Source organism: Stegodyphus dumicola, chromosome 1 (genome assembly GCF_044657685.1).
Source record: "Stegodyphus dumicola isolate Sdum_Otavi_A_Nest chromosome 1, ASM4465768v1".
In the NCBI taxonomy this organism is placed as follows: Eukaryota; Metazoa; Arthropoda; class Arachnida; order Araneae; family Eresidae; genus Stegodyphus; species Stegodyphus dumicola.
The window spans coordinates 60,588,230-60,600,857 of NC_140768.1; the positions used below are offsets into that span (position 1 = coordinate 60,588,230).

Here is a 12,628-nt window from a genome sequence, read left to right on the forward strand (position 1 = left end):
ACACTAATAAAATTATTTTATGATGTAATATAAAAATAACATTATTTTAAGATGTAACAAAATATTACCTTCCTCATAAGTTTTCATTTACAAGTATCTGACATATTACCTGATTTACAAACTACCTTCCTGTATAGAATACTTTTCATTTACAAATTACTAAAATATTACTTGATTTATAAACCACATTCATGCATACTATGCTTAAACAAAGAAGTTCGTTTTTAAAGGAACTAATAACTATCAGAAGGTAAGTAATTATTTATTTTTAATTTGAAAAGTTAAACAATATCGTTTTGCTTATTCAAGAAGTTTTATCATCAAGCAACAAGAAAAATACACAAAAGATGAGTATTTATTCTACTGAACTACTAAAAAATACAGCGCCTACTCTTACTTTTTATAGGACTGTTATAGGATTGAGGATAGACCTATCCTCAATACATAAATACATACTTAATTAGTTGAAAATAATAAATTCCTACCAAGCCTCGCAAGCTTTCGAACACTGATGAAAACATATTACTTTTATAAGTTGTAATCACTTGTTGTAATCAATCATTTTCTATAATTACATGTACTATGGGATTTTATTTTTTTTTACAAGTACTGACATTCCTTGATTGCATCTAGCATAATTTAAAAATTCCCAAAATCACTGTATATCTTTTTAGATCACTTAACAAGATCAACTGGATAATTTAACCTCAGATTACTAGTATCAATCAAAATAATTTGAATTTTCTGTCCCTTTCTTTTTGTTAAGCATTTATCCATACATGCAATTTAAAGATTTTTAATTTGACACAAAGATATATCATTTCTTAAAAAATCAGAAGTTGCTTAAATTCTCAGTTTTGACAATTTTTATGGCTGCAATTTTGCTGCTATTATAACTTTAACATATCTACCACATTGGCAGAGTTAAATTTACATTAACTTACATACAACATAAATACATTTTTACAGTATACAAACCTAATACAGTAAAAAACATTAGAAATAAAATGGCATTATTTTATTTCCAATATTTTATATGAATAACTTAACTTCTTAAAAAGTTTTTCTCACTGAAATAATTATCCATATTTCATGATATAAAATGTTCTTAATTAAAGCTGATTAGCTATAAATCCTAATCCAAGTTCCTTTTAATGACAGAATCATTGTATCTCACTTGATTGTAACGATTAAATTTGACTTATAATCTTTAATTAGATTAGTTCTTTTTATCATCATTCCCATCTTTATGATTTACTGTTAACTTCTTAAATGAGCATAATTTTGCAGTCTTTCACAACAAAGATACTTGACACTGTGCAGTATCATTTATTGGTTAGTTTAATTAAAGCTGTCTAAGCTGTCTCAGTACATATGCTATCTTGGAATGCTTTCTAAAGAGACTGTGCACCACCAGGGATGACCACTGACTTGACATTTAAGTAAATGTCTTCCAGTGTATCGCCATTTTGGCAGATGGAAAACCTGAGCGTGAAAATGGGTGGCACTCATTATTGTGACTAATCAAGATTTACGGAATACAGAACATACACAAATACACAAGTTCATAGCATGTAAGATTCACAACACATATACACATTCATAACACATATACACAATTCATAACACATTCACTACATAAATATACAAGATTCTGGTGGGTACATTACCTGTATAAACTAATACACTCACTGCCTGTTTTCGTACATTATTTACTTGTTATTTTCATGTGCTTTAATGATTTCGATGTGCGTTCATACGTACCCAATAATCCTGATTAACATTATGTACATGATGAAACTGAGTTCAAGCAAAAGTGTGAAACATTATACAGTCCATATTTACAGTTCTGTCATAGAGATATATATCATTGAAGCAGTTAGAACTTTTGCACTGACTTGAAGTTCTTTACTATTGTTCAATTGCTCTATAAAAGGTATTTTCAGCAAATGCAAGTATCAGTGAGAATAATTAAATGCATAGTATGTAAATATCTACACCTGCAATGCTTTTTTTTCATACTGCATTATGAACTCATTAACTTACGTTACATCTCAGTAATTTGTAACTCAACATTGCTAAATCAAAAAGTGATGATGCTAGACTGATATTGCTGGTCCTTTATGGTGATATGTTGAGTTACTGCAATTCATATTATCATTGTTACTGTATTGTTATTAATACTTGAGCATTAGTGTTGTTTGGTATAGCTGCGCTAGCCTTCAGTTCACCTAAGAATGTTAATCGAGGCACTGTTCTCCACTGCAGGAAGCAAAATGCACTGTGCCAAAACTGCTACGGCATTCCCGTTTTTTATATTTTACTGCACAGAGTCTGATAATGTTCTCAATCTTACGTTTGTCCTGCTTATTTTCATATCTATTCTTGGCCCACTGCGGTTAGTAGATACTGTTAGAAATTTTTAGGTGCTCAATCTTTGTGTTTGGACAGTTGAAAAGGTAGTGATCTGGATCCCCTACCTCTTCACATTCATACAAGTCTGTGTCTTGTTTTCCAAATCTACGAAGGTAATGGGTGAAGAGACCATGGCCTATGCAAAATTGGGTCTGTGTTAATCCTGTGTCTTTCTAATACATGAAACTTTTGGGGAGAATTGGTATGACCTTCTTCCTGTATTTTCACCATCCCATCTTTTTTGCCACTCATATGCTAGATAATTTAGCATAATTCTCTTCAAATATGATTGTGGCACAATTACTGGATTTTTGAGTTGATTGGGATCATTAGCTGTAGATTTAGTGTGTAAGTTCACTACTTCATTCCCAATGGAAACTTAGAAGAACTTTTTGTATGGTTTGTACTATCGGACTCCTACTTCTTCCCCGTCAAATTGCCTCAAAGCTTAAGGCTGAGTCGCTAAATACAATTATCTTTTTACCTACGTGAAATTTGGTCAAATTGATTGCTGGTTTTAGCGATAAGCTCCATCTCAAATGTGAAATCTTCCACTTCTAGGCATTTCCCCCAAGTTTAGACCTCTTCTCTTCCTTCAGGATTGCTACTGAAATTCACTGACTTTTCCAGGTGTGTTATAAGAAAATATCAGTCTATCTGTGTAGTGTGCATTGGCTGTGCTGAGAGGCAAATTAATTATGGTACCACTTGAAAGCACAAAAATTTACCAATTACATACATACTTATCCCCAAAGCATTACTATTATAACTAAAATAGAAATTGTTTTCTCCACTGAAGACAGATTAGAATCTGCCAAAAATGGATTTAAAAAAAATGGCCCCCCCCCTTTTTTTTTTTTTTTTCAGACATTTTGCAGCTAAACGAAAGATGCTATTTAATGATATTTTAGAATAAATTCAGGTATTTTATATTTATTTAGAAGCACACATAAGCAAAAAATATGTGCATTAAATTTCATGATGGTATGTCATCATACTGCAAGAATTAGTTTCAGGAATATGCCAGAGAAAATTGCCTGAAAGTTTGAAAGTATTATCAACTTGTAAATTTAGAAGGAAGAAGCCACATTTAATGATATGAGTAACATTAAAATAAAGTTAATTGCTTAAAGATTAAAAAGTGAATTATAATAATCAATGATATTTTGGCGAATATAATTATATTAAATGGTTAGCCTAGATGACTGATAACAATTTTTTTATTTTACTGAAAAATGACAAATAAGGCATTTATTAAAAAGGAAAAAAAAAAGGTTTAAAAGATTTTGTTGTACAATCCTTGTATACAGCCTTGGCATATAGCCTTGCTCCTTGGCATGATTTTGAAAACTGTCAGCAATACCAAAATGACCTATTTACTGCTCATCATAATGTCACCACATCCAGTATGTACCATATACTAGGATTAAACCAATTTTGTTTTATAGGAGAATGGGAAAGTATTTTCTTTCATTCAACATGCACTGCACATGCCCATGCAAATCTCATGATTCTCGAGGTTACTGGAAACTTGCTTTGCCTTTCTAAGAGACAATCCGACTGGAGCTGCAAAAATTGGCTCTACATCTGAATGATGTTTGTGCAATACATAATTCGCCAACAAAGTGATTGCTTCCAACGTTGGTGGGAAAATCGCTTCTTTGGGAGACTGCCAAACGAAAGTCCCAACATTTCCAGATTTTGACTAGAATATTTTAATTCCCTGACTCTTTTAGTCAATTTTTAAATTCCCTGACTTTTCCTCCTTTTTCAGGTTTTCCAGTTAGCGTGGCAACCCTGATTCCTTGGAGTATGCAAGGTAGGCACAACCTGTGCCCTTTTCAGCTTTTGAACCATCTGTATAAATGGCCAGTGTGTGTGTCACTGTGTATGTTACATCTGACTCCAGCAGGTGACCTAGCATAATTAGCTTATGCTTTTCATAGTCTGTATGAATGAATGATTTCTGCCACAGGGTTACATTTTCTTCAAGGCACAGTGTCCTTACTAGTAAGAATTCTCTCTCCACTTACAGGTCAAGTAGAGGCATGACTGCCAACATTTGTAGTGTCACAGTAGGAGATGCTCTCTATCCCTTGAATATCAGTACCTGCATTCTCTGTAGTGTTAAGAGAGACCTCCTCATACAGGCAGTGAGTTTTTTAGACCATATGGCAGCAAATATAAAATAATTCTCTCCGAGACTGTATTATAAAAGGTCTTTAGAATTTTTATTTAAGTACCTCAGTGAAGTCCTGTTGTTCTGATCATGGTGTCACTTAGCTGATTCAATATATGCTTTATCTCTTTGAGATGTACTATTTCAGAAAGTCTATTGTTTATTGTGATTCCCAGATACTTAAGGTTGCTGATTCCTTTGATAGAGATTGCATTTAACTTGATACTGGGATTTCTGTTTTGCAACCCTTTCCTGCATATTTTTAGCTGCTGAGTTTTTTTCCACTGTAACTTGTGCTGTCATGCCCAGCTTGTAAATGCGTTGATCACATTTTGTGCTTCCACTTAATGTCTTTATTTCCAGATATTACCAATAGGAAGTCATCAGCATCAGCCTGGAAACCACACCTTGCCGATTTTCACAGATTGCAAAGATTGTCTTCCTTATAAGATTCCACAGAGTAGGTCACTAGCAGGACCCCTGGGGACCTCTCCAGGGTATTACGCTTTATTTCTACAAATTGACTTTGATTATGTCACTGACTGTTGTAACTTACACTCAGCAGTCCTGGAAGTAACTGCATATCAGATTCAGGATCTTTTTCAGGCAGCTGATTTTGTCTAGGCATTTGACTACATCAGGCCACATAATGAGTTGAATGTCCTTTTAATATCCATTGAGTTAACCAGTGTGTTATCTCTGTTCTGCTCAATAGCATCTAAAAGCTGTTTTAATGCATCATTTGGAACTTGCCAGGGCAGAAGGCAAATTGTTTTTCATTAATTATAATGTTACTGTGCCTATGGAAGTTGAGGTGATGTAGCAGTACTTCCTCTAAAATCTTGCTGATGGAGGGCAGCATGCTTATTTTCCTGTAGGCCAGTGTTGCCAGAAAATTTTCGACTAAAATAGCAAAAGAAGACTGAAAAAGTCACAAAAAATTGCAAATGAGGTCAGAGATCAAGTGATTTTTGTGATGCCATAGTTACGCATGCTTACATGACTTCTGACGTCATCACAAACTTATCGTTTATTGGTTTTCTAAGTTATAGACTGTAATCGATTTTTAGTCTTTTTAATTACGTATCTTAGCTTTAATGGAAATTTTAAAACTATTTTGCTCATTTTCAATTGTTTAAATATCCAATTCTTTTTTAATTAATTATCATTTTATTTAGGTTTCTATTTTTAAATTAATTTGCGGATATCCATTTTTAAGTGATTCCTCACGTTTAGACTGCACTTTTGCACTAATTTTTTTTAAGTTGGCAGTACATTTTTATTGAGGAATGGTTTTCAGTGAATTTTCTGTTCTGTGTGGTGAATCTGTTTCAGATTCTGATTACTTAAGAAAGCCTTGTTCTTTGTTAAATTTATTTGTGTTGTTATTTGTGCTGTTTTACTTTTGTGGTTAGTTGCAGGGGAAAGAAAACCTTATAGGTTGCCATTTTTTTAATAGGCTGATTGTGCATTACAGTACATTTTCCACAACTCTTGTTTTGCTCCATGACTTGTTTGACTCTTGTTGCTGACTTGATCTGTTCTTTGTAATGGGCTAGTTCCTTCCTGTAGTGCATCAACTTTATTGTTTTTTGCTCTTTGCCATTCTTCCCCAATACCTGTCTTCTCAGGGCTTTTATTCTAAATTCGTCCTTCCTTAAAGAAGCTCCTCCACCAGGAAATAAAACTTTTTGGTTTCAATGTTTTTAATTTATAAAAGACTCTTACTGCCTGAGTCAATTTAGTAATGACAAAGTCATATGTAGCACTGGGAAATCACAGTTGTCCATATGGTCTAAGATATTGCTGACCCATGGTCTGAAGTACTTCTTTAATGTGTAGTGACCCCCTGTATTGTATCTGAAAATGCTGTTTTACTAGATACTTATGGCTGTCACGGACCTCACATTGTATAATACTTTGATTGCTCAGGAGGGTATATCCATTATCTCTCAACTGTTCACATATGTGGACACTGATGAAGAGTAACATCTGGCCAGCCTTTTTCTCTACCATTATTGAATGTTGGCTGGGTCTTCTTTAACTTCATTGTTTGTCTGTGGACTGTCACATATTCTAGCAATTTCTGTGCTCTACATCTTCAATCTGTGCTCCCCAAAAGGGGCTGGTGGCATTACAGTCACCAGAAATTATGATGTTCTGAAATGTGTGAAGTAGGGCTGAGTTTAGTTCTTGTAGAAGGCATTCCGTTTCCTTACATTACACATTACGTTACACGTTCCATTTCCTGTGTGAAAGTCCACACATGTGATTGCTATTTTAATGTTAGAGATTTCAATCATGATTGTTACTGTGTTATTCATGTTTCTATCAGCAACGAACACGGGGGACATTATACACTATGGCTTCCATCTCTGTACTTGAGGCAAAGAGTTACTTGCTGATGGAAGGCCAAGGAGATTGCCTTCCTGCACATATGGTTCTTGTAGTAGTGCCAGGTCTGCAACACTAGATGTCATTTCATGATGTTTCAGGTGGCTGCTCTTACCCACTGAAGATTGGACTGTAAGATTTCATATTTATTCTCTCTCTGCTAGTATCTTCCTCAGTTACTGCATTAGTTCCCTGGCTGAATTCAGTTTGGCTACTTCTTGTCAGTAACATGGACATTTTGAGGCATTTATTGGTGTGTCTAAGGTACTACCTATCTTTACACTGGACAGACTGCAGTTGGCACAGCTAATTGTTACAAAGTTGCACTTTTCTAACAGATGGTCTTTCCACAAATTGAACAGGCTGGTTCTTAGTTGCAATTATGTCTATCGTGACCAAATTTCTGGCAATTGTAACACTGTCTCATGTGGAAATATTCTTTGAAAGTACAATGTAAATTCTATTTTTGTCAAGTAAGTATTCAGCTTGTTCCTATGCAACATCCATTAATCAATGGCAGGAGCTATCCTCCTTCAGGAAAGAATGTATTGGGAATATAACCTCCTTTGTACTGCTTAAGATCAAATTGGAGAAGGCCTCTATGATGTCCATGGCTGTACTGTTGTAGCCCACCAAAGATTATTATGGTCTATTTGTAATGAATTATTCATTGTCTTATATTTATATTGTGTTTTTAACAAGTAGTACGTGATTAGGTAATTTGGTGCCTTAGCAGCCCAGGCACTCTTACGGTTATTGAAATATTCTGGTATTTCTTTGATGGTGGAACTCAATTTTATAAGATACAGTACAAAGTCCATAATCGGGACTCGTCGGTACTTCGGTGATTCCGGATTAGGGGTTTTTCCGGATTATAGATCACCAATTTAAATCTGGTAAGATGGCATGCAGAAATTATACAATTAAACATATGAAACCATAATTTATGAAATAAAGAGCAATTATGATCTAAAGGGTATCAAAATTTACAAAAAAAAAAAAAAAAAGCTTAATATTTATTTGTTTACTTTAGTAAACATTTCTATCAATGTAAGTTGTTTAAGTTGCTTCGTTTTTTGTGCTAATACTTTCTCTTTAATTCTATACAAAGACAAATTTCTTGTTCAGTTACAAAGTTCCATTTTTCAAGTCCTGTAATTGCTGTGTCAAGAATACCGACTAACTTGTCAATCAAAATTTTTTCGTTTTCGATAACGTTCTCTGTTACTTTCTTCACTATCAGAAGCATGCATGGGTAAACGCTTTACTGGCTTTACGCACATGTGTAGTGGACGTGCGTATCAAATGCGCATGTGTAAACGCATTACGTGCATGCTTAAATTTGTGGCTTTGAGGTCCGGATTATAGATCATCCCAGATAATGGACGTCCGGATTAGAGACTTTGTACTGTAAAACTTCTTTCTGCGCCTAAGGAATTCTTGGGAACATGTAGGTCGGATTTGAACCACTTTTATGTCCACTTTGCTGGGTTTTATACTATTAACCAGCTGGTTTTGAATACACTCAGTATTGTGACTCACGTCCTTGCTTTTAACAAGTAGTATGTGATCAAGTAGTTTGGTGACTAAAGATACCTACTTCAGTTTTCCACATTTGTTAACCACTACAGAGAAATCTTCACTTATTGCTTCTTCCTCCTGCTGACTGGCCACTGTTTGCTGAACATGTTCAGCAGTTACTGCCACTGCAAACATAATTGGTGTGACAATGCCATGATTTGCCTCTGTTATTAAAAAATGAGGACCACTAGTTTTATGGTGATATTCGGAAATTTTCGCATATAAACCTGAATCACCTTGCAATCTGCTTTGTAAAGCTTGAATTTGCTCCTGCACTCTATAAGAAACTCCCTAATATTCTCTGCAATTGCATTAATTATCTCCAGTCTGGAGGTTGTAGATGGTTGTCTTGGGTGGATTGTCAAAAGTGTTGTGTCCGTAGCTGCGGTTGACCAAGTTGGAAAGATGTCACATGACCCCACTAATTACGGGAAGAGGAATGATGCCATGACACAGTTATTATGATACTCCTTTACTATAGGTACCTCAGGCAGAAGGTACTCAATACTGTGACCAAAGTTGACTGTAAGAAACTATTGAAATTTAAAAAATGGCAAGTTATGATGTGAACTGCGCTCGACATCCATTTTACTCTACAATTTATGTGGGAACATTATATCACAATGTGCAAAAGTGCTATTTATTATATTACCAACAGTTAGAAAAATAGCAATAGTTATACATGCCTAATACTACAATAAATACAACAGATATATTTATATATTAAAAACACTAAGTGTTTATATATGCATAATAATTTAGTAAAAGCAACAGTTAGAAAAACATATATATTAATAATAAAAATGTATGTGAAAGACCAAAGAGAATACTTAACAAATTCTAGCTCAATAATGACTTACAGAGAAATATTAAAACAAGCAAGAGAACTGTTAGTGAAAACAGTTATAAAATCCAAAGTCCCAATAGTAAACAAAAACACGTGCAGTTTATCAAGGCAACAAAAGAGTGATCTGGCTCAGTATCTATCAAGTAGTTAACTTCCCTCTACTGGGCAGCGATGAAGCAATGGTTATGGTTTGCTTACTTATTAGAAAACGCCATTGCATTAGTTCACAATGAAAAAGCAACTTATTCTAAAATTACAAAAATTATATTGTCAGACAGGAAATAATAAATCCTACCATGAGTGATGGGAGAACTTCATGGATGAATGCACTAAGCTTTACTACTCATGTACTAATAATTCCATATTATACCAATGAGAGAATCCTACGGAGATACACTTGAGTGATGTTTACAAAAACTTTCACAGTGAAAATACAATATTAAACAATGAAAAAATAACACTACCATATAAATCTACACATTACACTCTTTCTGTTCATATGGATCACTTGAAGTTATTTTGAAGCATGGCATGGATGTGCAACGAAAAAAACAATGAACATATGAAATTAATGGCCAAGTAATCCTGTGTTAATCCAAAGGGATATTCTTACTTTTTTTTTAATTATGCCTGTCTAAACTCTTTCGAGCATACAGTGCCTTGCAGTTCAATAAATAAAGGAAATTGGCCCTGTAGTTAGGAGAGTCATAAAGAAGTATGATGAAAGAACATTTGCACAGCAGTTTAAAAAAAAAAAAAAGATGCTGTCCCAGTCATTGGAGCAAAGGCACACAGTCTGGGGAGTCAGCAAGTTCAAATCTAAAAAGATGAGCCTGTACGTAATCATGTTGCATCAATGAATCTGAAACAAGCCACACCAATACCCTTTGGCAGAGAAATACAGATCTGTCTGTCCAATAAGAGCACCAATTCAGTGCAGTTGCAACATTCCTGTAATGACATAGTCTGGTCTTACGGTTGCACTCTTTAATAGTCTGTTTGATGTTTCTAAGAGGAACATGTAATTCAGATTGGTTAAAACTACACCCCTCCTTAGCAAGCGAGTCTGCCTTGTCACTGCCAAGAGAATTGCTATGACTGGGAATCTGTTGCAAGATAACATCCCTCCCTAACTCAATTAGACAGCTAATCAGTAATTTGCACTCAAACTCAATGGAAGTAAGGCCAGTATTAACCAGTATTTAACCCATAATAGTTTGAATATCAGTCTAAAAATCCAAAAATAGAACAATATTTTTATCAGCTGTATTTTAAATGACAAGGATAGCCATCAAAATAGCATGCAATTCAGCTTCAAAGTTGTCACAAAAGTGCCCAATTGCCTCACTCCATTGAAATAATTCTCAAAAGACAGCAGCACTAGCCCCTCCAGCCATCGCAGAGCCATCAGTATAAATATGAGTCCAATGCACTATAGGATATTTCTCACAGATAGTAACCAGTGCTATAGTTTTAAGTTCAACAAGGAAAGAACTCCTTTTAATGCTAAGATGGCATCTTCGTATGGAGTTGAAATAGAGTGATGCATACAATAACTCTCATTATGAGAACACCAATTTAAGCATTAAAAAAGTAATAGCACTGCATGAATCTCCCCTTTTCACACTTTCAGTTACTATAAAATGCTTAATGTTATAGAGAAGCACTACACAGATGCATGATGAGAAAATTGATGATCAATATCATTCTTCGATGAACTTCACCATTGTGGGTGAAAGACGATGCACCCTTTTCACCTTGTATATTCAGTATTGAAAAATGCCTGAAATGATTGCACTAATAGCTGCACAAGCATACATTTTACACCTACCTATTCATCTTCCCTTGCCAAATCAATTATTTCCTTGCCCAATCAAATAAAATTATTACTGAAATAATGAAAAATCCAGTGAATACCACCATTTACTGTTGAGCACAAAAAAAAAAAAAAAAAAAAAAAAAAAAAAAAAAAAAAAAAAAACATCATGCTTGTTCGGGTCTCATATTTTTATTATGCATGAGGAAGAAACCCACACAACTAACCCATTTTATTAGGAAATGAATTCTAGATAAAACTACCAGTGTTTAGCAATTTTGGTTCTTTTGCTACCAATATGTTCAATGCTAACAGAGCCAATCGAAACCAGTATGCGTGTATGTGAACGTACGTATGTGTGCCTACATAAAGAGAAAGAGACAGAAACAAGTTCTAAAAGAAACTTCTAGAGGATAAAGGTAAGCTGTAAATTCTAAGCAAAGGAAAATACTTATTGAAAATAATAATCCTTATAAATAATATTTAATTCTATATTAATTACACTTTAATGTAAATAACAAACCTCGGGCAATTTTGTCTCTTTAACTTCTTTATTCCATTCGTTAAAAGCTCTAGCATCTTTGATGTGGAAATATAATTTTACAACTAGCAAAGCAATTAAACCGATGAAAAACACTCCAGCAGTCACTCCCAATGCTATCCACAACACAGGTTCCTTAGATGGACACTCTAAAGATAACAAATAATGAAAATGAGTTAATTTTAAAATCATGAATTGCAGGAAAATTTTTATTACTGTAAAACAGTATTATAAAATTATTATATTATAAAAATTTATTATTATTATTATAAAAATTTTTATTACTGTATTAACAGTAATTTAAAAAAAACTTAAAAACTGTGCAAAACACTCAGCTCTAAAGTATGAAAATATATAACCAATATTCAATGATCAGAACTGCATCTGGAACTCATATTAATATTCAAAATAAAATAATTGATATTAAAAAGTAATATAAATATTTTCATTTAAACTTCCTCTTTAAATTTACACTTAAGTGTAATTTGCTTTACATAAGAAAAGAGCTAATGAACTGGAAAAAAAAAAAAAAAAAAAAAAAAAAGAGAGGAATATTCATTAATTAATCATGAAAACTCAAGTATGTAATAAATCAAAATTTCAAGTGCCAAAAAATTATTTTTAAGTTGTGCAGTTTCTGCAAGTTATAATAAAACTATAAAACCTTATATATCTTTATAAAGACTGCCTCTTAATGAACTGCTTTGGTTTCATTAAATGCTTTATCAAAATCAATAGTTGACTTAATTGATTTTGTACTGAATCTTTTGTTGGATGAAAAGATTTCTTCCTATACACATATCTATCTGGAAATTAGACTATAGGAATGAACAAATATATTGCTCTAGAAATGAA

General features: G+C 33.5%; 1 protein-coding gene across 2 annotated transcripts in view; it reads right to left on the reverse strand.

Moving 5' to 3' along the window:
• LOC118187650 (integrin beta-PS-like) overlaps positions 1 to 12,628 on the reverse strand; it is a 128,191-nt gene that overhangs the window by 10,018 nt on the left and 105,545 nt on the right. For both annotated transcript variants that reach the window (XM_085815308.1, XM_085815316.1), the window contains exon 21: positions 11,756 to 11,922. In XM_085815308.1, coding sequence (XP_085671434.1) covers positions 11,756 to 11,922 — 167 coding nt within the window. The remainder of the gene's footprint in view (positions 1 to 11,755; positions 11,923 to 12,628) is intronic.